Source organism: Aotus nancymaae, unplaced genomic scaffold (assembly GCF_030222135.1).
Source record: "Aotus nancymaae isolate 86718 unplaced genomic scaffold, 86718_ANA_hifiasm-v0.15.2.pri h1tg000014l, whole genome shotgun sequence".
In the NCBI taxonomy this organism is placed as follows: Eukaryota; Metazoa; Chordata; class Mammalia; order Primates; family Aotidae; genus Aotus; species Aotus nancymaae.
This window is the reverse complement of record NW_026988425.1, coordinates 89,049,577-89,074,240: the sequence shown is the minus strand read 5'-3', so window position 1 is coordinate 89,074,240 and position 24,664 is coordinate 89,049,577. Positions and strand designations below refer to the sequence as shown.

The 24,664-nt window shown below is 40.7% G+C and overlaps 3 protein-coding genes across 3 annotated transcripts in view; all 3 read left to right on the top strand.

The window, feature by feature from the left end:
* Window positions 1–15,383, top strand: part of LOC105712381 (leucyl-cystinyl aminopeptidase) — a 99,420-nt gene extending 84,037 nt beyond the window's left edge. Inside the window, exons 14-18 of the mRNA XM_064376172.1 lie at window positions 494–678; window positions 2,456–2,617; window positions 4,831–4,971; window positions 5,603–5,684; window positions 6,262–15,383. Of these exons, the coding sequence (XP_064232242.1) occupies window positions 494–678; window positions 2,456–2,617; window positions 4,831–4,971; window positions 5,603–5,684; window positions 6,262–6,393 (702 nt within the window). The 3' untranslated portion in view covers window positions 6,394–15,383. The remainder of the gene's footprint in view (window positions 1–493; window positions 679–2,455; window positions 2,618–4,830; window positions 4,972–5,602; window positions 5,685–6,261) is intronic.
* LOC135274890 (uncharacterized) overlaps window positions 1–18,234 on the top strand; it is a 103,343-nt gene extending 85,109 nt beyond the window's left edge. The window contains exons 2-3 of the mRNA XM_064376182.1: window positions 15,757–16,261; window positions 17,141–18,234. Of these exons, the coding sequence (XP_064232252.1) occupies window positions 15,757–16,261; window positions 17,141–17,491 (856 nt within the window). The 3' untranslated portion in view covers window positions 17,492–18,234. The remainder of the gene's footprint in view (window positions 1–15,756; window positions 16,262–17,140) is intronic.
* A 1,383-nt stretch (window positions 18,235–19,617) lies between these two features.
* LOC135274888 (leucyl-cystinyl aminopeptidase-like) overlaps window positions 19,618–24,664 on the top strand; it is a 29,587-nt gene continuing 24,540 nt past the window's right edge. Inside the window, exon 1 of the mRNA XM_064376171.1 lies at window positions 19,618–19,688. The gene's annotated coding sequence lies outside the window, so the exon portion shown is untranslated. The remainder of the gene's footprint in view (window positions 19,689–24,664) is intronic.

The window sequence follows — 24,664 nt, the reverse complement described above, 5'->3', positions numbered from 1 at the left end:
CTTCATATGCCAGTTGATATTTAATGAATAATATCTATGCTTTTTTTTTTCCTCATTGGGTAAATGTTGGGGAAAAGAGATCTAGTTGTCCTGATTTTTTTCTTTTCTTTTCTTGTTTTTCTTTCTTTCTTTTTTTTTCTTGAGACAGAGTCTTGCTCTGTTGCCCAGGCTGGAATACAATGATGTGATCTCAGCTCACTGCAACCTCCACTTCCCAGGTTCAAGTGATTCTCCCACCTCAGCCTCCCTAGTAGCTGGGATTACAGCCAGCTGCCATCATGCCCAGCTAATTTTTGTATTTTTATAGAGACAGAGTTTCACCATGTTGGCCAGGCTGGACTCGAACTCCTGACCTCAGATGATCTGCCCACTTTGGCCTCCCAAAGTGCTGGGATTACAGGCATGAGCCACTGCACTTGGCTGTAATTGTCTTGATTTTTTTCTGATTGTCCTCATTATTATTAAGCCATTACAATCTATTTTGTCTCTCTAGGCCAGAGTATTTAAATTACTTCAAAACCAAATTAAACAACAAACTTGGACTGACGAGGGCACTCCATCTATGCGAGAGCTTCGGTCAGTCCTGCTAGAGTTTGCTTGCACCTACAAACAGGAGAACTGCTACACTACTGCCATGAAACTGTTTGATGACTGGATGGCATCCAATGGAACTCAAAGGTGAAGTATACTTCTACTCAGATGAATTATCTTCTTTTTCTTTACCTCACATCGTATACAGAAACCAGGGTAATCTCATCCTGGATCATAAATGTTACAAAACTGAGTGTTAGTGTAGGTGAACTCTGTGTATCTACATTCTCAAATCAAGACTTTTAAAAAAATTGTGGTAAAATACACATAACAAAATTTACTATCCTAACAATTTTTACTGTACAGTTCAGTAGTGTTACATATATTCACATTATTGTACACTTATCTTCAGAACTTACACATCTTGCAAAACTGAAACTATACCATTGAATGATTCCTCACTCCTTCTCCCCACCAACCCCTGGTAACCACTATTCTACTTTCTGTTTCTGTGAGTTTGACTACACTGCATATCTCATATAAGTAAAGTCGTATAGAATTTGCCTTTTTGTGAATGGCTTATTTCACTTACCATAATGTCTACAAGTTTCTTCCATGTTGTAGCATGCATTAAAATTTCTTTCTTTTTTTTTTTTTTGGAGACGACGTCTTGCTCTGTCACCCAGGCTGGAGTGCAGTGATGTGATCTCAGTTCACTGCAACCTCCACCTCTCACATTCTAGCGATTCTCCTGCCTCAGCCTCTGGAGTAGCTGGGATTACAGGTGCCCGCCACCATGCCCAGCTAATTTTTGTATTTTTAGTAGAGATGGGGTTTCACTATGTTAGCTAGGCTGGTCTTGAACTCCTGACCTCAGACAATCCGACTGCCTCAGCCTCCCAAAGTGCTGGGATTACAGGCATCAGCCACTGCACCTGGCCGAAATTTCTTTCTTTTTAAAGGCTAAATACTTTTTTATTGTATGTATGTACCACATTTTATTTATCCATTCATTCATGGATAGACCTTTGTGTTGCTTCTACCTTTTGGCTATTGTGAATAATAATTCCATGAATACTGGTGTGCAAGTATCTCCTAGAGACCCTGCTTTCAATTCTTTTGGATATATACCCAGAAGTAGTATTGCTGGATCATATGGTAATTTTTTTTGAGGAACTGCCATATTGTTTTCTACAGCAGCTGCACCATTTTATATTCCCAACAACAGTGCACAAGCATTGCAGTTTCTCTACATCCTTGCCAACACTTGCCATTGTCTGGGTTTTTGATAGCAGCCACCCTAATGGGTGTGAGGTGATAAACAAGTCTCTTAATTTAGAAATAAAACATAGCAGGTAGAGTTAGCAGTTAATGGAAATGCTTTCGGTGGTAAATGGTTCTGTCCACCTCCTCACTGGACATTATGGAGAGAAGATTCAAGCATCAGATGAAGAGTTTGGGTGGGGGATTTGGATAACGTTTTGAGGTCTTTCCCAGCTCTGAGATCTTAATAAAGGGAGTACACTATGTTCTTCCCTGCACCCCATTTACTGCTTTATTTCTACCATGAAACTTATCACACTGAATTTTAATGCATATATTTATTGCTCTATGCTTCATAATAACCTGTGAGTTCCCAGAGGATAGAGGCTCTAATGTCTCTTCTGCTCCCTAGTGTCCAGCCAGTTGCCTGCCTGGTTCTTTGTGAGTGCTCAGTGAACATTAAATTGAACTGATATATCCATAGTTGCTCTGCTAGGAAAGTAGCAGTCACTGAATTAAACTTTTCCTTGACCCTAAATTGTGTACCTAAACTTGTAATTATTACTGACCCTTACACCAGAAACTCCACCACAGCCAACTCTTTGCCTTTGTATTCAGAATATTTTCTTGTTATTCTCATGTTTGACCTCCTCTCTTACAGCCTACCTACTGATGTCATGACAACTGTGTTCAAGGTTGGAGCAAAAACTCAGAAAGGCTGGTCATTCCTTTTGGAAAAGTACAATTCTACAGGCTCTGAAGCAGAGAAGAACAAAATACTAGAGGCACTTGCCAGCTCAGAGGATGTACAGAACCTTTACTGGTATGAATCCACCCAAGGAATATTATATAGAAACCAAAAGAATACAAGCACTGTGCTCCTGGGCAGGAGCTCATTTTTGAGGGGATCTCTTTTCCTGCATTGTGTTATAGGCCAGGCCTAAGTTGGGCAGTGTGGTGAGGAGACTACAGGTGCTGGGATTTATCTTTATGGACAAGTATAATATGCTTTGCCCAAAAGAGATTGCAAGATGTCAGGAATCATAGCTCCCTCCTACTCCTTGCTCAAAAAGTCTTCCTCCCCTTGGAATGTTGTCTCATACACCACAATTAGTACTCCATATTTTGGGGCTGAGGCATTGATCTGTGCAAGCTGTCATTTTAACAATGCAGACATTTCAGAAAAAGATAACATATTCAACATTCTAGGTTCTACATTCATATGAATTTATTTGTCAGACTTTTTAGTATGTAGTGATAAAGGCCCAGAAGTAGGAGTGTCATATGGGTGAAGGAAGGACAGTAAGTAGGGCCTCCTGAAAAAGAACAGGCGGTGGTGGGGTAGAGGAGCTCTACGTAGCCAAAAGGAATATGGAGGTAACTGGTATAGAGAGCACAGATGTTAAAAGTCACACCGAGGATAGAGGGAGGCTCCTGGGTCTCATTATTTCTGTTGTATAATTTTGCTCAGATAAATCTTTATAGCTTCGCAGAGATGTCCTCAGCACCTGCCCATACCCACTTACCAAAAGATATGCTGTAAATAGACATTTTATCTAAAGTATTAGCCAGCTTCTGACTTAAGCAAATAGAGAAAAATAATTGTTTTTATACTGTACTAGTAATACACTAATAATGCCCACAATAAAGTATTCAAACAGTACCTAAGAATATGGAATAAAATATGAAAGTCTTTTCGTGATCTTTCACTTCCATTCTCATTTTCTCTGTTAACAACAGTGTCAGTCCTGGTCTTTGTATTCATCTGGAATAGATATATGTACATATGTATGTACGTGCATACATACATACATGTTTAACCACATTTTAAAAATCGCATTAGGTTTATACTGTACTCAGTGTTTTTGACAATCTGTTTAGTGAATGATCAGTCTATGAGATTTGCCATGTCACTTCACGAAGCCTGCTTTATTAAAAAAAAACCTAAAGTGTTTCTATGGCTTCATAGTATTCTGTAGTATGGATCTATCATAATTTATTTAACCCATCACATTTTGTTGAGCTTTTTTTTTTTTTTACCTTCTAAAAATACTGCCTTGGGGTGGGGAGTGGTTTCTCACTATAAACAGATAGTACAGCATGGTAGATTAGAATTGCTTTCCTTCAGATGTCAGGCTTTAGTATTTATTACTGTGTAACTGTGGGTCAATTAGATAACTTCAGTTTCTTGAACTATAAAATTGAATTAGGTAGTATTAATAAATACCTACTTTACACCATTGTTGTGTTAAGGACTTAGAACGTTATTTAGTACATAGTATCACTAAATATTAACTACAAACATTAATAAGAGTATATTCTGAAATGTATCTTAATTTTCAAATATTTCAAATGGCCTAGTTTTCTTTAAGAATAGCAATATGGCTGGGCGCAGTGGCTCACACCTGTAATCCCAGCATGTTGGGAGGCCAAGGCGGGCGGATCATGAGGTCAGGAGATTGAGACCATCCTGGCTAACGTGGTGAAACCTCATCTCTACTAAAAATACAAAAAATTAGCCGGACATGGTGGCAGGCACCTATAATCCCAGCTACCTGGGAGACTGAAGCAGGAGAATCGCTTGAATGCAGGAGGCAGAGGTTGCAGTGAGCTCAGATCGCATCACTGCACTCCAGCCTGGGCAACAGAGTGAGGCTCCATCTCATAATAATAATAATAATAATAGTAATATAATATACCTGCCCATTCAAATCAAATAAGGTTTTTACCAGAAAAAATACCCACCTCCTGAATTATAATAAATTCTACCAGAATTTATTTCCTAAATGTTTTTACTATTTCAAAACTATTTATTGTCATGTGACAATATAGGTAAATGCTTATTTCATTGGTGAATTCTTCATTTAAAAAAATGACATTTTCAATCTATAAATCAACCATAGACTAACTGAACAGTTATTTTTCTTGAGTTGCTACAGAGCTTTAATTAGGAAACCATACTACGTTTAATCAAAGTTCAGTCATCACTTCTTCATGAATAATAATTTGGGAGGCTAAATCTGCTTTGCTCTTCAGGTTAATGAAAACTAGCCTTGATGGGAAGATCATCCGAGCACAGAAGCTGTCTTTTATCATTGGAACAGTGGGTCGACATCTTCCTGGACACTTACTAGCATGGGATTTTGTCAAAGAGAACTGGAATAAGCTTGTAGAGAAGTAAGTTTCTCAGAGAATTGTTAACTTTTAGTATTCTCAAGTTGTGCATTTGAAAGAAGTTCCCAGTGTTGTGTTGGCTCACTTCCATGAGAGTTTAACTGAAAGATCCGGAAATGTTCACATTTGTTAACATAATTCCGTAGCAGGCATCATTTAACAGTAGCATTCCATCTAAGTTCTAATTAAGCCTAGCCTTGTTGACACCAAGTCTCTTAGCTCAGCATGGCTACAGACTATTTTATTTTACAGCAACCATTTAGCTATGCATGTTGAAAAATACGTCTGCATTGCCCAGGCATCAGTTAAGAACTCACGGCTAGATGTAGATGTAGGTTTTTTGCTTTTTTCTCTCATTTAAATTAATAACGGCATTTCTGGGTGTTCAGTGTGATCTTCGATGATATTAAATGGATTAATAATTTGTCTGCATGTTCTGAACTCTTCCCTTTTTCTGCCCACCTTTCCTTACCACCAGCAGTAAGTATGCATGGGACTACCCTAGTCTCAGCTGTGGTTCCTGGGAGGAGGATTCTGCTCTGCCTTTGGCATTAAATACTTTCCTTTGCACTGAGGAACAACGCTTTACCAACAGCTGCCTAATTTTTTTGCTCTCATTTTTGTGTTTCTTCAGGTTCCGACTGCGGTCCTATGCCATACAAAGTATTGTTGCTGGATCAACTCATCTGTTTTCAACAAAGGCACATTTATCTGAGGTTGGTTGTATAAAATGCTAATACAGACACTGCATCCCCTAGCCAGGCTGCTCACTTTAAGCCAGATGGTGGATTTTTGTGCTAATTCCTGTCTCTTGCCTCTGTCTTCCTTAATCAGTACTAATGTTTCTGCATTGTGATTACTTCTAGAGGATGGGATATATGATAATGAGGAAAAATTCTGATTCCGTTCTCTTCCCTTGTCTCCCTGATACAAATAATTTTTAAGTGGTCATAAAATTGTTTGGAAAAATTCCATTCTAAGGGTGAATTCATAGCACTAAGCCTTTGGACTCTACCTCATTTATTGTTACTTCAACATCTCGTTGGTTCCATTTTAAATTAGAAAAATGTATCCATGTGGGAATAAAAAGAATTCCTTTGTAAAATCATTTCGATATCACCATACTTGATTGGGAACTCTATGTAGATACCTTGAATATTCAAGTACTTCTTTCTGCTGCTTCCAATACAGCAGCAGAGCCATCTCTAAGTTAAAGCTTATTTTAAAAGCTGGAGTTACCTGAGGTTTATTGTCCTTTTCTTCTTTTGAAATTCTTCTATGTGGAACTTACAGGTTCAGGCATTCTTTGAAAATCAGACAGAGGCAACCTTCCAGCTTCGTTGTGTCCAGGAGGCTTTGGAAGTCATTCAGTTGAATATCCACTGGATGGAGAAGAACCTCAAAAGTCTCACATGGTGGCTGTAGCATGCACAACCACACCTCATTTTGTTGCCCATTCAGAGAGCTTGTAAGCTTGGGCTCTGATGCTTTTGCAAAAGCCAAGGTAAAGCCAGGATTGCTGCCGAGTTGTTTGCACTCTTAGGAGTTCTAGTTAGCTCAGGGCCTATTTTTCATCCGTCTTTTCTGAAATGTCTTTGGGCAGTATATAGTTATTTATTACAAAATTATATTCACCTAAATGCCAACCATCTACAAAAACAATGAGTAATTTTTCTACTTTGAAGATCTACAAATGGGGGGAAAACCTTGTTTTGGAATTCTGTTCTATTCCTCAGTATCCAGAAAGTTACCGACACAGTAAAACAAGGAAAGGTCTACCCTAAGAGCCACCATCACTGCAGGCTGCTGATTTGTCAGCCATCTGTTGCTTCTTATTGATAGATGGTATTGGAATGTGGTACAAAGTTAGCTCCGAAGAATATGATAATGAAGACAATAAGTATGCACTGTAAGAACTGACCTCAGGTGTGCAGATCTACTTTGATTTGGGGTTTTGATTAATTATTTTCTGAAAAAAAGTTTAAATAATGTCTGTAACTGTTGTGTTTTTTCCTGCAGAATAGCCAGGTGCTACAGATTTTTAAAATTTTTGTTGTATTGAAAAGCTAAACAAGGCCAAAAGGTTAAATTTTTTGAATATTTAAGACTTTCCTTTTCATCTTTTATAGCATTACCATAGGAAACTGTTCCAAACCAAGTTAGCTTTAATTATAATTATTTTATTTGTAAATGGTGATAGTCCCCAAATCTGTATACCTTTCTCACTCTCTGCAGTAGATATACTTTAGGTTAGTATTTCTACATTCATGGCAAGCATTTTGCTAACACCAGTGTTTTTCATTGTGAATTTTATCACTATTACTAAGAATGCAATTTAAGTTGCCTTTTGGCATCATAGATCCTAGAAACTTTCTCTCTGAATCATACCCATGTGTGGATTTTCATTTTATATGATAGTGTAGCATATTAGAATCATATTTTAAAATAGGACCTTTGAGAAATTGAAAAAACATTTATTTGAAGTTCACCATAGTACCTTAAAGGAACAAAGGGAATGTGGGATAGGAGTAACTTGAATTTGTGTTTAGTATGATGGGCTTTGAATTTTTTTCACTGTCAAAAATAGTGCTTTTCTGTAGTTAAAAATTATAGTTTTTCTTTTTTTATGTCCAAACTAACATAAAAGTAGTGATCAAAGAAAGAAAGAAGCAAAAATGAGGGAGGATGTCCAAACTGTATGGCATTTTACTCCTTCTGAAAGAGAAATACTGTACTTGAATTTTTGAGCTATGCAGACTTATACCTAGATTGTTGTGTTTCTTTGATTCTTAGGAGAAAAGCTTTCTTCCTAATGATTCTTGAGAACTTTATATTTTGTTTGGAAAACAGTTTCCTATGTACATAAAAAGGGTAGTTACCCATTTGTGAGCACTTAACTCCACAGAGTCAGATAGTGGGAAAGGTTACCTTTTTTAAATTCAGCAGGTATAAAGTTAGAATGTATGGAATTGTGCATAAAATTATATTTTATTTTATGAAAATATTTTTGTATAATAAAATTTAAAAGGCTAGTAAGCTAAAAAAAAAAAAAAAAAGTTGTCTTTAATCCTAGTGTGTTTTCCCCATTTACTCTTTTCTAAAATTTCTCTGTTTAGAGTAGAAAATATTATATCCTGAGAATCACAGAATCATCTAAGTATGTCTTATTGAACTGAGGTCATTGCAGGTTTTTATTTTTCTTGTGCTTTGGTAAATGAATGATATTTTAGTTGATAGTGAAAGTAAATGTGTTTTTATATTTTTAGAGTGAGGGAAAAATAGTAAACTTTTGAGAGTTTTGTTGTTGTTGCTAGTTTTTTTTTACCATGTTGTCCTACTAAATTCCACTTCGATACAGAATTTAAATTTTGTAACTTCTCAAAATCAGTTTAAGATTCTTCAGTTTTACCTGTACATCTTGACATCGCTCCTTTAATGTATGTTAGTTAATCTGCATATGGCAAATCTTGTCTTGAATTATATCATTTCCTTTCTCTCTCTCTCTCTCTCTCTCTCTTTCTGTGTGTGTGTGTGTGTGTGTGTGTGTGTGTGTGTGTGTGTGTGTGGTGGGGGAAGGTGTGGGGGATGTTGTTATGAGTAAAACCTTATCAAAACTTGGTCTAAAAAAATAGATAACTCACGATCCATTGCTATCTTTGTTACCCAAAGGCTGTTCATTCCTACGGTACCAGATCCATAATAGTTGTAGTTCTTATTTTTTGTGGCCCTTACCTTAATTATTTGTAATTTTAGTAAGCCTTGCCTCAGTTTTTCCCATAGAATTCCAAATTTTTAATGTTGAATTAACCCATCTCTATAGGACTTCTGAAAACCACATCAGGAATGTAAGGTTAAATGAGAGGTAGAACTCATAAGGTAATAGGTATAATGGTAGCTTTCAAAATTTTATCTTCTCAAAACGTGTCTTAGCCACTGTATTTCTGAGAACTCAGACTGAAGCACAGAAGTCACAGTACGCTTCTTTGATTTAAGCACACGATTCATGACATAAGTACATGTTGAATAAGTGTTCTCATTGCAGAGAGGTCTACTTGAATATAAAAGAGACATCATACTAGATTATTTTTGAAACGATAGAATGGGAAATCTAGAGTGGTGGAAGAAATATTTATGCTTTGGAGATCTAAAAACTTATGAATGTAAGAAGTGGAGGAGTCCAGTTTGTTCTGTTAATATAAAGTGGCTAGATATATTAAACTACAAGTCCTATCAACTTCACCATAAGCTTGGGCCTTCTTCCATCTTGTTTTATTTAAGTCTCTTTAAGTGAAATTTTGTCATTGTTTTAACATTCATGAACTTGCTTGCCATCACAGGTTTTACCTTAATTTTCTTTGCCATATGTTTTTCCATTTTATGTGACATTAGCCACCATAGGAACACAAGAGTTGTCAGAAGACTCCTGGGTAATAGGGAGCAAATCAACCTGCGTCAGTATTATAGGGTACCAAACAGAATCCTTTCTATTAGGAAGTAAGAAATTAGTTAAGGGTTGGCTGGGCGCAGTGGCTTATGCCTGTAATCCCAGCATTTGGGGATGCCAAGGTGGGCAGACAATTTGAGGCCAGGAGTTCTAGACCAGCCTGGCCAACATGGCAAAACCCCATCTCTACTAAAAATATAAAAATCAGCTGAGCATGGTGGCGCACACCTGTAATCCCAGCTACTCGGGAGGCATGAGAATCGCTTGAACCCAGGAGGCAGAGGTTGCAGTGAGCCAAGGTTGTGCCACTGCACTCCAACCTGGGTGACAGTGAGACTCTGTCTCAAAAAAAAATAAGTTAGTTAAGTGTTGATTTTGTTGGATTACTGACTGCTTGTTGAGGTGGATTTTAAAAAGAGTCTATTCAAACCAACTGCCTGGAACCATAATCTGCGGTCAGATTGCTAAACATTCACATAATCCCCATGTTTCACGGGGCTACAGGGCAGGTAAACGCATCTCAGATGAGCCATCTCCAAGAACAGCAGTTCCTGGGCTGCAAAACTAGCTCTGGATTTTGTTACGTAGGCATCTCTAAAATCTGAGCTCATGGATATGACATATCTCTTCTTTTCACCTTTGCCTTTGTTACTTTTATATTTGTTGGAATTACATTTTTTTAAATTTTGAGCTTCCTTCCCCCTTCACCCCATTGATATTTTTAAAAACTAAGGTATATGTATTTGCTGGGTTTTGCATTCTTTTATTTTATGTTCCATTCCCTGCTTTGCCAAATAAGTACCACATGAAAAGTGGAGATCCAAAAGTATGGTAAATCTTCTCCCTTAACCTTATTGCCTCTGTGGCTGATAGCTAACAGAAAAATTGAGTTTTTTGTTTGTTTGTTTTATTTTTTGGGGAATATATACTTTTAAAATGTACATATATGTTTTTGATAGTTTTTATATTCTTTCATTTTGTGTATTTTTGTCCTGATGAAGAGTGATATATATCATCCTATGAAAATTTCATCTACCCTTCCCATGTTACCTATACGGGCAATAGGTACAGCTACACACTGGTTATTTGGTTTCCTTCTTTAGAAGAAAGTGATGATGTTGAGAGGTGAGCTGGGTATGTTCTCTTAAAAGCATATACAAATGTTTTTGCTGCTCTTCTGTGTTATTTCATTTTGTATTTCATTCATCCATTTTGTGGACATGTAGATAAAACGTGGTGATCCGAAAGCATGACAGATGTCCCCTTTGCCTTTCTCCTAATTGTTCACATGAACAATAACTAACAGAGCAGTCCTCTTTGCTGTTGTTTTGACTAGTCTTGGGTGCTGGGGTTGTATATTATTCTTTCAAGTGTGTATAAATATTGTGCCACGTTTTTCTACTTCATTTTATACTTGTTTCCTTCTATAGATGTATATATACTTAATGAAAATTGAGGTTCAGAGTATGACACATTTCCTCTTCTCCCTTTTCCTTATTGCCTTTTTAGGCAATAGCTAATAGAGTAGTTTGTTTTGTTTTAGGGTGTGGGAGAGAGTGGAGTAGGAACTTAATGTATATAAATATACTTGCTACTACATCGTATTACTAATTTAATTCACACTGTGTCCTTCTTGTGGACGTGAAAGTACTAGTGAAATGTGGTAATCTTGATGTATAACAGTTTCCCATTTTCCTCATCCCTGTTGACCACTGGGCAGTAGCTAACAGAGTAGTTGTCAAATGGAGTATTTGAGGTGAGGGGGAGGGACGGGGAAGGTAGGAAAATGCACTTACGTTTTTACTACTCATTGTATTAATTCGTAGGGTGCCCAGACTGAAAGGTACGTAATGAACCACGGGATTCCAAATGTATAACAATCTCCTCTTTCCCTTTCCCTTACTGCCCATGTGGGCAATACTTAGAGTAGTTTGGGTTTATTGAAGATATTTTTCTAGGAGAGAGAAAGTGGTTTCAGAGTAAGAGTATACGCTTTTAAAATGTATACGAATGTTTTTGCTACTTTTTTGTCACTACCTTTCTTACCTTGTCCTTTCCATGGATGGATGAGGAAAATTGAGGTTCAGCCTGTAACAACTCTCCTCGTTTCCCCTTCCCTTAGATTGCCTGTGTGGGCAGTGTCTGAGAGAATAGTTGATTAGCTTCAGGGATTCTTCTGTGAGTATTGGGGTATATACTTTTGTATATGTATGTACACATTTTTACTTCTTCATTATAGTGTTTCATTGGGTACCTGGTCCTTCACTTGGACATGTAGGTTCCTAAAGAGCCATGGAGTTATGGATGTATAACAATCTCTTCTCCCTTAACTCTTTTTATGTATATGGGTAATAATTTTAAAGTAGCTTGAATTTTTTGAAGTTTTGACGGGTGGGAGGGGTCTAAGGGCAGAATATATACTCTTAAAAATGTATATATACTTTTCATTACTATATTGTATTAGTTCATGCTGTATCCAGTCCACTGCTTGGACTTACAGGTACCTAATTAAACGTGGAGGTCCGGATGTATGAAAATCTCCTCTTTTCCCCTTTCCTTATTGCCTGTGTGGGCAATAATTATAGAGTAGTATAGATGGTTTTTCTTTTTCACTCCATCTCCCTGTCTCCAGGAGGGTGGGTGTGTACTTTTTGAAATGTATATAAATGTTCTCGCTCCTTTTTCCAGTTGCTTCATTGTGTACCTAGGCCTTGCCATGATTGCTTAGGTACGTAATGAAAATTGAGGTTCATTCTATGAAAAATCTCCCCTTCTCCCCTTCCCTTATTGCCTGTCTGGGCAATGGCTAGTAGAGTAGTTGTTTAAGGGTTTGTGTTTTTTGTTTGTTTTTTTGCTTTTGATGGGGGGAGGTGGGGGATTTCTGGGTTTGTCTTTGTCTTTTGTTTAAATGTGTATACAAGTTTGCTAGTATTTGTTGTTGTTCTTTCACTCTCAAGCCAGTTGTAGGAATCAAATGTAATGAGGGACCCAGACCCAGGATTGTGGTAAATATTCTTTTCCTTCCTCAGAGCCTGTGTACACAAACAATAGTATATGAGCACTGCAGGGCTTTGGTTTTGGCTTTTTGCTTTTGAGGGTGTTAATGAGGAGTGGGATTGTGAGAGGAAAAGGCAAGATACATAATTTTTTTAAATGTGTATAAATGTTTTGCCACTTTTTTGTGTTAACTTTATTTTGAATCTTGTCCTCTGCATGACTGCTTAGGTAGAAATAAAGTTGAGATTGGCTCTATGAAAAATCTCCCATACTCCCCATCCCTCATTGCCTAGTGGGCAATGGTAGAGTAGATGTTTGGTTTCTTTTGGGAGGTGTCGGTGTGGTGTGTGTTTTTGTGTGTGTATACACACACACACACACACAAGAACACACATTTATGTGTATATACATTTTATATACTATATATGTATACACACACACACACAAGTATTTTAATATATATAAATATTTGCTAAATGCTGTGTGTTATATAACGTGATGCCAGTCCTCTGCTGGGACATGTATGTACATAATGAAACGTGGAGGTCCAGACGTATGATAGCTCTCCTCTGTTTCCCTTCCCTTGTTGCCTGCAGGGGCAATCATTTCATATCTTGGGTTTTTTTATTGTTTAATTTTTATTTTTTTGCAGGGAGGGGTTCTTTGGGTGGGTAGTGGTTAGGGGAAAAGGACAGTGTCTATACTTTTTAAAGATGTATATAAATGTTTTCATGTTACTGGTTTTGTACCTAGTCCTTTGTGTGGATATATAGGTACCTAGTGAAAATCGAGGATCAGTGTATGACAAATCTCCCATCCTCCCCTTTCCTTATTGCCTGTTTCGGCAATAGCAAATAGAATAGTTGTGTGTCGTTTACTTACTTGTCTGTTTTGTAGAGATTTTCTGTTTTTCTTAGGGAAATATTCTTAATAAGTATAAATATGTTTTCATATCTTTATTTTGTTTTGTTGTCTTTTGCATGGCTATGTAGGGACATAATGAAAGTTGAGTTTCATAATATGACAGCTCACTTCTTCCTCTCCTACATATTCCTCACTTAGCAGTAGTTAGTATGGTTGTTTTGTGGTTATTTTATTTTATTCTCTAGGATCTATTCCATTAAGGATGCAAACATAGAGATGAACATACATAATTTGCTGCTTTTTTCCTTCATTATTTTCCTTTAACACTTAGTCCTTTGCAGGGGTCTGACTGTACCTAACAAAAATAAAGACCTACTAAATCCCTGCCATCTGGCTGGAAGGTGTAGCAGTGTAGTGATGTAGCTAATGGCAGCAGGTGTGCAGCAGATAAGATGGGAAAGACACTTGGATATGGTTGAGCTGTGCAAACTAATTAGATCCAGCATTTCTTATATTGATTCAGATTGAATGAGATAGCGAAAAGGGACCTGTGCTTTTGTAAATTCTAGAAAGGCAAGAGGACAGTACTGAATAAAGGTGTGTTTAAACTTCATTGCTGATGTATCTCTTAGTAACTAGTAAACCGGTGAAGCTGATAAGCCAATGAAAGTCCTGTCTAAAACTCATTTGCAAACCCTTAAGAGTAGCTTCTTTTTGAGGCCTGGAATTCTGATTCATCTATAGAAGTTTATTATGATTCCATCAATAACATAGCTTGCGTACCTAGTAGAAATTGTTTCTTGGAATGAACCTTTTGAGTTATCGACGTGGCTCCGATGAATAACAACATGAGCCCTAAAACTAATCCAAAAGGAATTTTCTCTTTCAACCCCCACATCTGGCAAGACAAGCTGGCCCTTTCCTACCAGAGTTCTTTGTGTGGCTGCATCTTTCTCCTCTGTTCTCCATTGTATGCTTTCCATTTTGAGTTTCGTGCCTACACAGTTAGATGTCTTCTTCACTGGAATTCACAAATTGTATTTTGGTGCATATGGTGTATCCAGACCTGTATGTTCGCTTTAAGCATTCTTATATCACCGTGTCTCTTTATCTACCATATGGTAAATGTTAAAACTCCGCATTTGTCTGCATCAAAGAAAATGCATGTGCACACATTCTCCCTCCCTCCCTCTCTGCTTTCCTCCCTCCCTTCAAGCCTCTTAACATTGTTTGTTTTCTCCTTTATGATTCTTCTACTCCATGCTGAAGATTTGCCATATTACTATTTTGGTAACATTGAGTGATAGAACTCCTAGAAAATTTGCAAAGCACTGTTATAGACTGTATATCAAACTCTCAGGTTCTAGTGTTGAAAAATTAGCCTATACTTTGTTATTACTTATACCTGCTGCTGTAGGAAAAAAAAATGTTTATTCATGACACATTTAAATTTGATCATAAGTGAAAGAAAAAAGGGAACCTTTTTGGAGTTAGTCATGGTAGTCATTAGTGATATTTCTGAACAGTTCTTAATTTAAAATACTTCAGAGGAAGTAAAGGTGATGGCTTAGCTGGAGGAAATGCTCCAGAAGTTTCAACTGTATAAACCATCAGTACAATAATACTCTGCGTATGTATGTGTATGTAAAATGAGAATTACGGCATAATTGGAGCATTTGCATTAATCAACAAACTCACATTGAGACAAAACTTAGTCTTACAGCGGTCTTGATGAAAGCCAAGTGTTCCATGTTGCTGTGAAGAACAGTCTCTTTCAAATACTTTGGAAAGTAGCTACTTGGAAACTTGTAAAGGTATTACACTTTTATAGTTAAACCCCTATAGAGATCTTCAATTCCTTGAGTCTGAGCTTGTGGGTGGAATTCTAAATTTGTATTATAATCTGTCTTTTGGGAAAGATTTTGAAAATATGTATCTATAATATTGTATATGCAAATTGTGTTGTTTCACTTGTAAAGGGAAAAGGCTTATTTTTCTTTATATTTCTGATAACCTGTTTTGCATATGACCAGCACTGACTAAAAGGCATGTTTAACTGCAAACACTGTTGCTTTTTTGTGAAATGAAAATAAAAGTATTTAAATACAAATATTGTGTGGCCTTTTTGGATTTATATATGTATATATATAAAGTGCTATTTCTTCTTGGGTTATGGCCTCTACCTGGGCAGTTCCTGTATTCATTGTCTTTTGTGGTTAGTTTTGTGTTTCACCAGTATCCAGTATCTTTGACTCCACTTGTAGGTGCCCTTACTGGGCTCCTGTGCACTGCCCCACACCCTGCTCTGTCACCAGCCCCATTGTGATGGCATAAGAGCCCAGCTGCCCAGTGCCCCACCCGGACACAGACTAGTGGGTGACTCAGGACTACCCTCTCCATTTCTGACCATTGTATTGGTCTGTGCACAACTTCCCAAACATGGGGAATTTTTTGAGTAAATTTCTTTATTGGTTCCAACGCAGGCCCCAGCAGCAGTGGCAACTGCAAGGGTCACCTCCGGTCTATCCAGACACTCTGGCTGTCCAGGTTCAGCCCGCAGTTCCTGCACGTGCGCCAGCCTCACAAGGGTCACCTCCTCTGTATGCAGACTCTTCATGTGGCCAGGTTCAGCCCGCAGTTCCTGCACGTGCGCCGGCCTCACAAGGGTCACCTCCTCTGTATGCAGACTCTTCAGCCGGCCAGGACCACCCTGCAGTTCCTGCGCGTGCACCACCCCGGGGAGCGCTATACTTTCATCAATTTTTTTTGACCCCTGAGCCTGGCCTTCAGCTCTGTATTGCAGTCAGTTGCAACATCCTGAGTGACGAACGACGGGACCCTCCTCCTCTTGTCTTGAGGCACCCCACGAGGAAGACACCACACAACTTTGCAGACAGCAGAAGCACCGTGGGGATCCCTCCTGTAAAAGACGGAGTCCCAAATACAGAGCTGAGGGCAGAGGAGGAGCCGATGGACATCGACGATCAGGTAGAGACCCAGGGGCAGGAGGAGGAGAAAGGGGGCCCCTGTAGCAGTGGGGGAGCAGCATCTATCTCGAGGCCCCTGGAGACTCAGGGAAACCTTGCTTCCGTCGACTGCAGTCCCAGGGCCTTAAAGGGAAATGCCCATAGCAGGAGCCTGACAGAAATGAACAGGACTGACAAGGCCCAGGTGCCTGTGAGTTCCCACTCCAAGGGCCATGGAGTGCCCAGCGCACACAGCCCTGCAGGAGGCGTCCTTCCCTTTGGGAAGCCTGACCCAGTGTGGGGATCACTCCAGCATAGAGACCCCTAAGTGTCTCCGCCATAATGGAGCTTGAGCCCAGACACATTTCTCCCTCCCTGGAAGCAGTCGAGCTGAGGGAAAGAAGGAACTGAAAGGAGTTTGATTTTGCAAAAGTCTATTTCTAGTTCACTGACCTAATATTATGGCTGGGTGAAGCCTGTGTGGTTTTATTAGACATTGTGTTTCTTGAAGTTTTTGTACTGGGCTAGTTTTATCACTTTGTTTACCAGGTATTCACTGAAGCTTGCGATTATTCGCATGCCATTTGAAATTGTTGTCCTCAAGATTTATCGCTTGCTTTGACAGTTGTAAAATGTTATCTTATTCCTGTAAGTAGAAAAGGTCATCTGTTTGTTTTATGATTTTTTGGATCAATCTTTACGTACTAGTTTTATCTTGATCCCCAGGCTTGCAATGTTCTATTCCCCTTTGTTGTAATGATTTGACGTCAGCCATTGTGGGCTGAAAAGTATATAATGAGACCCTGTGCATGAAATAAACTGCTGACTGGGGCATTGCCTCATCAGTCCTCCAGACCCCATCTTTCTGACATTCTTTTCTTCTGCACACTCTCTCTTCCAGGAATTGGGGCCCAGTTCCATCCTAAGAGGCCCCAACAACCCAGCTCCAGCAGTGCTTCCTGGCCCAGTTCCTGGCTGTTCCCACTGGCAGAAAGACCACCTCAGCAACACCTCTGATACCACAATGGAGTGGGAGGACACCCAGCCCAAGGATGCTGCAGCTCCTGCAGTAGGCAGCTGTTCCCTACCCGCAGCTGGCAGCCACAGTCTTCGACTGGTCCCTCCCCAGGAATGGAGGTGGGAGAGAGACGTGGGGCCCCTACCCGCTAAACGTCCCCGCAAATCCCTGGAACGATTCAGAGGCACCACAGGTGGATGTAGAAGAACAACATCCAGAAGACTTAAAAAGTGAGATGGAAGAAACTACAATATGTGATAAACTGCAGTGCCAGCCAGCCTGCCCCGATGTCTCCCCACCCTGCCCCGATGTCTCCCCACCCTGCCCCAACCCATCTACATGTCACAAATCCCAGCTCCAAACAATATAAACATGTGTCTAAATCCTAGACAATTTTTAGTGCTCGATTCTTTCTGAAAACTATTTGGCTTACTGTTTTTAGTTTAAAATAGAATCTGAGGGTCATTACTGTAATTAATTAAGATTATTCTTTGGATAATCAAAATATGCTTGAAAAGTAATAGAGTGTTTTTTTTCATTTTAGAAAATAAATGCAAGGCTAACCTTTAATTTTCTTAGCTGTCATGGTAAATCAAAATTAACTACAGCTTAAATTTGTATTGGTAGTCAATAGTAGGTGATCACTCAACAATCTGTATTTGAAGTAGACCAAATTTCAGTTTAATCATGTAATAGTAATTTTTTTTTATGTTTTTGATGTCTTCTCAAAAATCTATCCACTGTTTACTATTGATGCCCCAAAGACCACTGTGATGTTGAATTTTATGTGTTAACTTGACTGGGCCAGGGTATGCCCAGATATCTGGTTATACATTATTTCTGGGTATGTTTGTGAGGGTGTCTCCAGGAGAGATTAGCTTTGAATTGGTAAACTGGTTAAAGCAAATTTTCCTCTCTGATGTGGCTGGGCATCTTCCAACCCACTGAGGACCTGAATAAAACAAAGCTGAATTTTCTCTCTCTGTGTGTAAGCGTTCCGTTTTCTCCACAACCTCACCAGCAGAGAGATCTATATACTTAAGCTGAGCTCAGGGGGCTGAGACTGAGAGCAATTTACAGAGTTGTTCCAGGGGCTGGAGACAAAGACACGAACTAACAGACAAAACTAAGTAAAACATGTATAAGGTAATGACAAATGCCTTGGAGCAAAATAAAGCAAGGAAGACGGATAGAAGTGAGGGGCTTTTCATTTTAAATAGGGAAGTAGAAGAAGTCTGTGATACATTCATGTTCAGAAAAAAGTATCTTCATGAGACCTGCTTTAGAACTGCATTAGAAAGCTGTGTAGTCAAGGATAAACTCTTCATGTACTAACCATCAGCCATCCTTAAATGACAAACCATTTAAGGAACCACCACTCTGTGAACTGGCTTGCAGTGGAGAGTAAGGGAGGAGAAGCAGGTCAACAGCAGAGAGAGGTTAGTTCAGCCTTGCACCTGCTGAGTGGATGGCTCCCCAGCAATGAGATGAGACCAGGGGAGCTTTTAGGGGCCTTTGTTGGATGAAGGGAGACTGAGGGATGGGAAGAGGCAGAGGAGGCGGTGGTGGCGCGCTCGGAGGGCGACGGCCTCTGCGGCGAGGGTGGTGGCCATGCGCACACCGAAAAGGGGGAAAAGGAAGCGGGCCCCGACCAGCCTCCTCGGGGTTCACGGGGCCCTGGCGGTTCGGCCCCGGAGGTTACCGGGGCTGCCCGATTTGGCACTGTTAACAATGGTGGCTTGGGGCTGGAGGCAATGGCGAGAGTGCCGGGGAGCAGAGGTGACTAGGGGAGTTTCGGTTTCTCGGGCCTAGCGCCGCGGAGTCTCGCTGCGGGCCCCAGCGGTGTCACCCCAGGAACCGCAGGTGTTGATTTAAGGCTCGGAACAGGCGGGCCTTCTGCCCATATCCTGCTGCGCCCGCGGCCCGGGCTGGACGATCCGGCGCCGGGTTTTGTCATCCGCCCGCACCTAGAGGCCGCGCCCGCAGCCGCGGGTCCGGGGACCGGACGCCCGGGCGCCCTCGGCCCTGCAGGGTCCCCGCCTTCTCTTCCGTCTCCTCCCCTCCACCCGCATGGCGGGGCGGGCGTCACTGTAGAAAAGATCTACAGCGCCCGCTCCCTCTGTCCTTGGAGAAGTGATCCCTCCGCAGCTAACCTCCCCAGGGAAACCGGCGATTTGAGGTCCAGATAGCGACCTTCGCCCGCAGGTTCCTGCTCTGCCTTCAGACCTCGGCTTCGGTGGCACCTGCTTAGCGAGGCGTCTCCTCACCACGCCTTCCGAATTAGCTACCCACTCACTGGGCATCACATCACTCGATTTAATGCGCAGCAGGGCACTGACTTTACACTCGTGTGTCTTCTGTGTTTATTTATGATCTGTTTCTGGATTGTCCGTTCCTGGGACTGGGACCATGTTTTTCCGGCGCAGTGCAGGTATCTCGGCTTCCAGGATCGGGCGGGTTGCAGTAGGGCCCCTCATTTGTTGAGTGATTGAACTCCATTCCCCGCCCAGGAGAGCGCCGCAGCCGGGGCAGCTTCAGGTAGGGGCGGTGCTTTCCGGGTCCCGCCCAGGCCCCGCCCCTATCGCGAACCAGCTCCCTCCTGGCCTTTCCGCGGAGCCGCCGGGGGTCGGACAGTGCTTTTCCCTCTAGCTTCCCTCGCTCTTTCTGCAGCCGCCGCGAAAACCCGGAACGGCGGAACCATAGAGCAGTGGAGCGGCGCCGCCCCTCGCGGCACCTCCCCGGCAGCCCTCCGAGGCCGCGCTGGGCATGCTCAGTCGGCAGGGCCGCCTCAGCGCTCGGAGTAGGAAGCTCGGGCTCTCGGGCTGTGAGGAGCCGCGGCGGGGGTAAAATGGAGCCCTTCACCAGTGGTGAGTGGGCGGCCGAGGCGCCGGGACACGGGCTCTCCAGAGTCCCGAGGGCCGTGGGCAGTTGTGACACGCGGAGTCGGGCTGCAGCCATCTTCCCCCCGCGGGCTTCCCACAAGGGCTGGGGGAGGCAGAGAGAAGGGATCTAGGGGAGGCAGGGAGGCTCGGGGGCGGTTGGCGGCCAGTGCGGGGCCCCGGGCTCGCGTGAAGGTCAGCGCCGCTGCCGCAAGCCCGGGGTGCGGCCCGTGGGCGAACCTCAAAGTTTGGGCTGCTGCGCGCAGAGGAGTGGGCATCGGGAAAGTTGGCAGCTCAGGTTTGCCCCCGGAGGAAGCGGTGAGGGCCCGACTCTGCTGCAGGAGCGTTAAGCTGTGGCCGCCGCCCAACCCAACTTTTGAGGGGCGCCCGGAGCTGTCCCCTTGCCCTTCAGTGAGCTGCCGGCGTGACTTTTCCTAATAGGGCGGGGTGGGGGCGGGAGGCTTGGCAGGTTAATGTTGTGGAAGGAAGGGAAACTTCAGGAAAGGCTCGCTCACCCTACTCGGGGCCGCGGAGGTGCCTGACCGCAGTGCCATCCTCCTGGCCCCGCCGAGGCACTCCGCAGGGCCACCACGCTTCCCCTCACCAGCTGCAGGTCCCATCAGTTTTTCAGTCGAAGACTTGTTAATGTCAAGGGTCCGTCACGGTGATAACCACAGTGTGACAGGAAGCGAGAGTCAACGCAGGGAGCCTGCCTGCACCCTGCCGGTAGCCACTGCCCTTCACTGAACGGGGAGCATAAATCCCACCCTAGTTAAAACGATAGCTTTTGTTCTGACCAGAAGTGCCAGAGTCACAATATAGGGGTGAGATGTTTTAACATTTTGCGGCGCTGAGTGTGTGGATTTCCTTGTAAGATAGAAAGTAGGAAAACTGCCGGTAAGGGAGACGACTCACTAAAATTAGAGGATTCACTCTCTGGTTTGACATGTTTTCCTGAGGGTGGTTGGTTACTTCAGAAGGTGGAGTATCGCTTTAAAAGGCGCCACAGTCTATCCCTGTATAGGTACGTTAGTTGCCACCCAAGAGCAGAGAGATACTGTCCATTATATCCCAAATCCCAGCCAGACTTTGTTGTATGCTGCGCTTCATTTATGGGGCTGCGAACTACTGATTATATTCTCCATTCTCCCTTCTCCTAATGTAGAATGCTTTATTCTACTGCCATCTTTCTGTCTGTACTGTTTAATTAGGCTTACTGATAACAACTTTAATTCTGAATTTTCTTTCTCATTCAGGTCCTATTTGTAATTACTAAGACTCAAAGAATAGTCTGAAGTTACTCGAAGAATTAAGGAAAGTTTGACCTAAAGGGAACTGTAGAGACCATCTAGTACTTCAGTGTAAAATATGTTAAATACAAGTTGTTAGTCCTTACAAGTGACTATTCCAAGAGTTTATTCTTTGTTCTTGGTAGAATGCTTGGAGTTACCATGTTTGTAGGATTTTAAATGTGAAATTTCATCTCTGTGACAAGGCTGACTCACTCATTTGGTCAAGATTAGTGCTAGCTGATTTGCTGAACCTTTGCTTACAGAATTAAAGCACTTTTTCAAGTTTTGAAACTGGGGTCTTTTCTCTCATAGAATGTGCTTCTAGATGTGGGTATTTGCAAATTGTCACATTTGGGAGGACAATGGAAAAATCCCACGGAAGAGAACAAAGAAAGAAGCAATGCTTCAACTTTCATGTAGGAAACTGGATTTTTGATTCTTTCCTATCTGTCTTTCATAGTTGATGCTGGAGACAGCTTGGCAGTGCATAATTTTGGTTAATGTAGCAATCATTCTTTGGAACCTTATTTAGCATCCTTTTACGAGGAAAATAGAAGCGACAACATCTACAGTCAACAAGAAATTAGATGTTAGCAATTTGAAGTGCATTTCAGGTTTAAGATGGACAGAGTATTTATTTGAAAACTTTGAAGAATTGTTGTAGAATTTTCTAGTGTTTTCAAACGACGCGGTACAGTAGACAGTTACATACTTCATCCTTTCGAGTACAAAACATATGCATATATAATGCTCCCATTGGTCTGGGTGTGATGATGCAGAATATTTCATTATCCATAGAATTTATGATTGCAAGATTTATCAAGCCTGGTATTGGATTTTGTTACACGTTCATCCTCTTTTGATGGAATTTTTCTCACTTAACGTTTTCTCATGTATCCGTGTATATGTAGAGAGGTGTGGGAGCTTAACAAAAAACAGTTTCAGTAATTTAGGACCACATATCTTTTAGTTAAAATCTTGTTGGTGGTTCCACCTACTGACTGATACATTTGTAAAGAAAGTGAATTTAGTTTATATCTTGTCCCTCTGACCTTCAACACTCATCTGTTTTCTGTAGTTTCCCTGTTTTCTGTCCAAAGTTGCTACTGGTATGACCTATTTTTGTTGGGTCCTGCTCGCTCTCTACCTGTTGATAATTGGTTCATTTGATAAATAGCCTATGTTAACCTGTTCAGGGAACATACTTCTCTGATCCATTTAAAATGCATATCCCTAGAAAGGGCTTATAAGGATGGATCTTAGTGTTAGGAATTCCCATTTAGCTCAGGATCTATTTTTGGCTTTGTCCTTGGGAAAAATTGCTATTATGTTGAAGTCTGGACATCTGGTCTGAGTTTGGATCTTTGGTGGCTTTTTTATAATGAGAGATACGCCGGACCAGTACTTAAGATTGTTTTGGCAATGATGACTATGTCTTGTTAGGCAGGTGGAGGTAAACTGTTAGGTAATAGTGATTTGTATATTACCAAAAAAAAAAAAAAAAAAAAAAAAACCCAAAAATTGAAGGCAACTATGTTTTTTGCTAGCGGTATTAGATTAAGGTAAATTATTTGATGTTTATCCAGCTTTTTTGTTGTCATTTGCATGCAGGGTTGGTATATTTTGGAAAATCTTAAATTCGTGTTAAGAAATGCAAATGCCACGGTTCACCCTCAGAATCTGATTGAAGAGGTCTGAGTATACATGGAATATATACTAGAAATTATGTATACTTTCTTTCTTTTTTTTTTTTTTTTTTTTGAGACACAGCCTCACTGTGTTGCCCAGACTGGAGTGCAGTGGCATGATCTCGGCTCACTGCAATCTCTACCTCCCGGTTCAAGCAATCCTCCTGCCTCAATCTCCCAGGTAGCTGGGATTACAGGCACGCACTACCATGCCCAGCTAATTTTTGTATTTCTAGTAGAGACGGAGTTTTCACCATGTTGGCCAGGCTGGTCTCAAACTCCTGGCCTCAAGTGATCTGACCACCCTAGCCTCCCAAAGTGCTGGGATTATGGGCATGAGCCACTGTGCCCAACCAAAAGTATATATACTTTCTAGTTTGTGATATATTCTAAAGTACATCTCTAGTGGTTGGTATTTTTGATATTTTGAAGTCACAGAACTGAAAACATAATTTAAAGTTGTTTTTTTTTTTTTTAACATGAACATAGGTTCCATGAATCACTTTATTACCACAGCGTGGTGCATAATCAAACAAGGAGGACTTAACTGTCTTAAAAAATTATTTTTGTTTTCATTTTCAGATTGGTATCCAATTGAAAGTATTTTTCAACTTCCAAAAAGGGAAGTCTGGACAACAAATGAGATATCTGTGGCTTGTAACACAGTATGAAATTGTGATTCCATCTTTTAATCTTACACATGACAATTGCTCTATAGGTATGCCTGTCTTTCTTAAAAAACTTTTTAGCATTACTTCTCAAAAATGTGAGCATACCACATATTGTTTTTATTTTTCTCTTGCTCTATGATAAATTTCCACATTGAAAGAAAACCCTTAAGAAATTGGAACTTGTAATTTCTCTATGTGATGGAATATAAGTTAAAACCTGTTTTTATCTTTCTGTCTTAAGTTTTTTTATTTGAGGAAAGTAAGACTATTTGGAATCAAGTGTTAGCATCACTAATAATCTAGGGTTAAAGCTGTAGCTAGAAACAGCCCAGTTTTTAACTGGAAACTTGTAGTAGAAAAGTTCTTTGCTATTACGAGTTTCCAAAAAGTGTCTTGATACATGCATGAAAACAGCATATTTTAGAATCTCTTATAACCAGTGATTATCATTTACCTGTAGGTTTTCCATGAGAACTCAGCCTGAAAGATATATAACCAAAAAGACTGGTTGTAAGGAAATTATATAGAAAATAAGTAAGGGGTAATTTTCTGCTCAGTAGTAATTCAGTCATACACCCATCTTTTGAATGTCCACTTACAAGTAGATTTTCTGCTAGGCACAGTTACATTAAAAAAAAAAACAACGCAAACTTGTCATCAGATAATGCGTACCTAAATAAGAGAAATGAAGAACCTAGTTTTGTTTTCATGCTAATATGAAAATATGGACACACAGAAGAAAAGCGCAATAAAGCTTTGTCTAAGACAGTATTCTAGTTATGAAATAAATGTACAGAAACTTGTTCATACCTGTATAACTTCTGTTACCATAGGCTCACATGTTTACTAATTTAGTGTAATAGTCCCACTAGGAAAC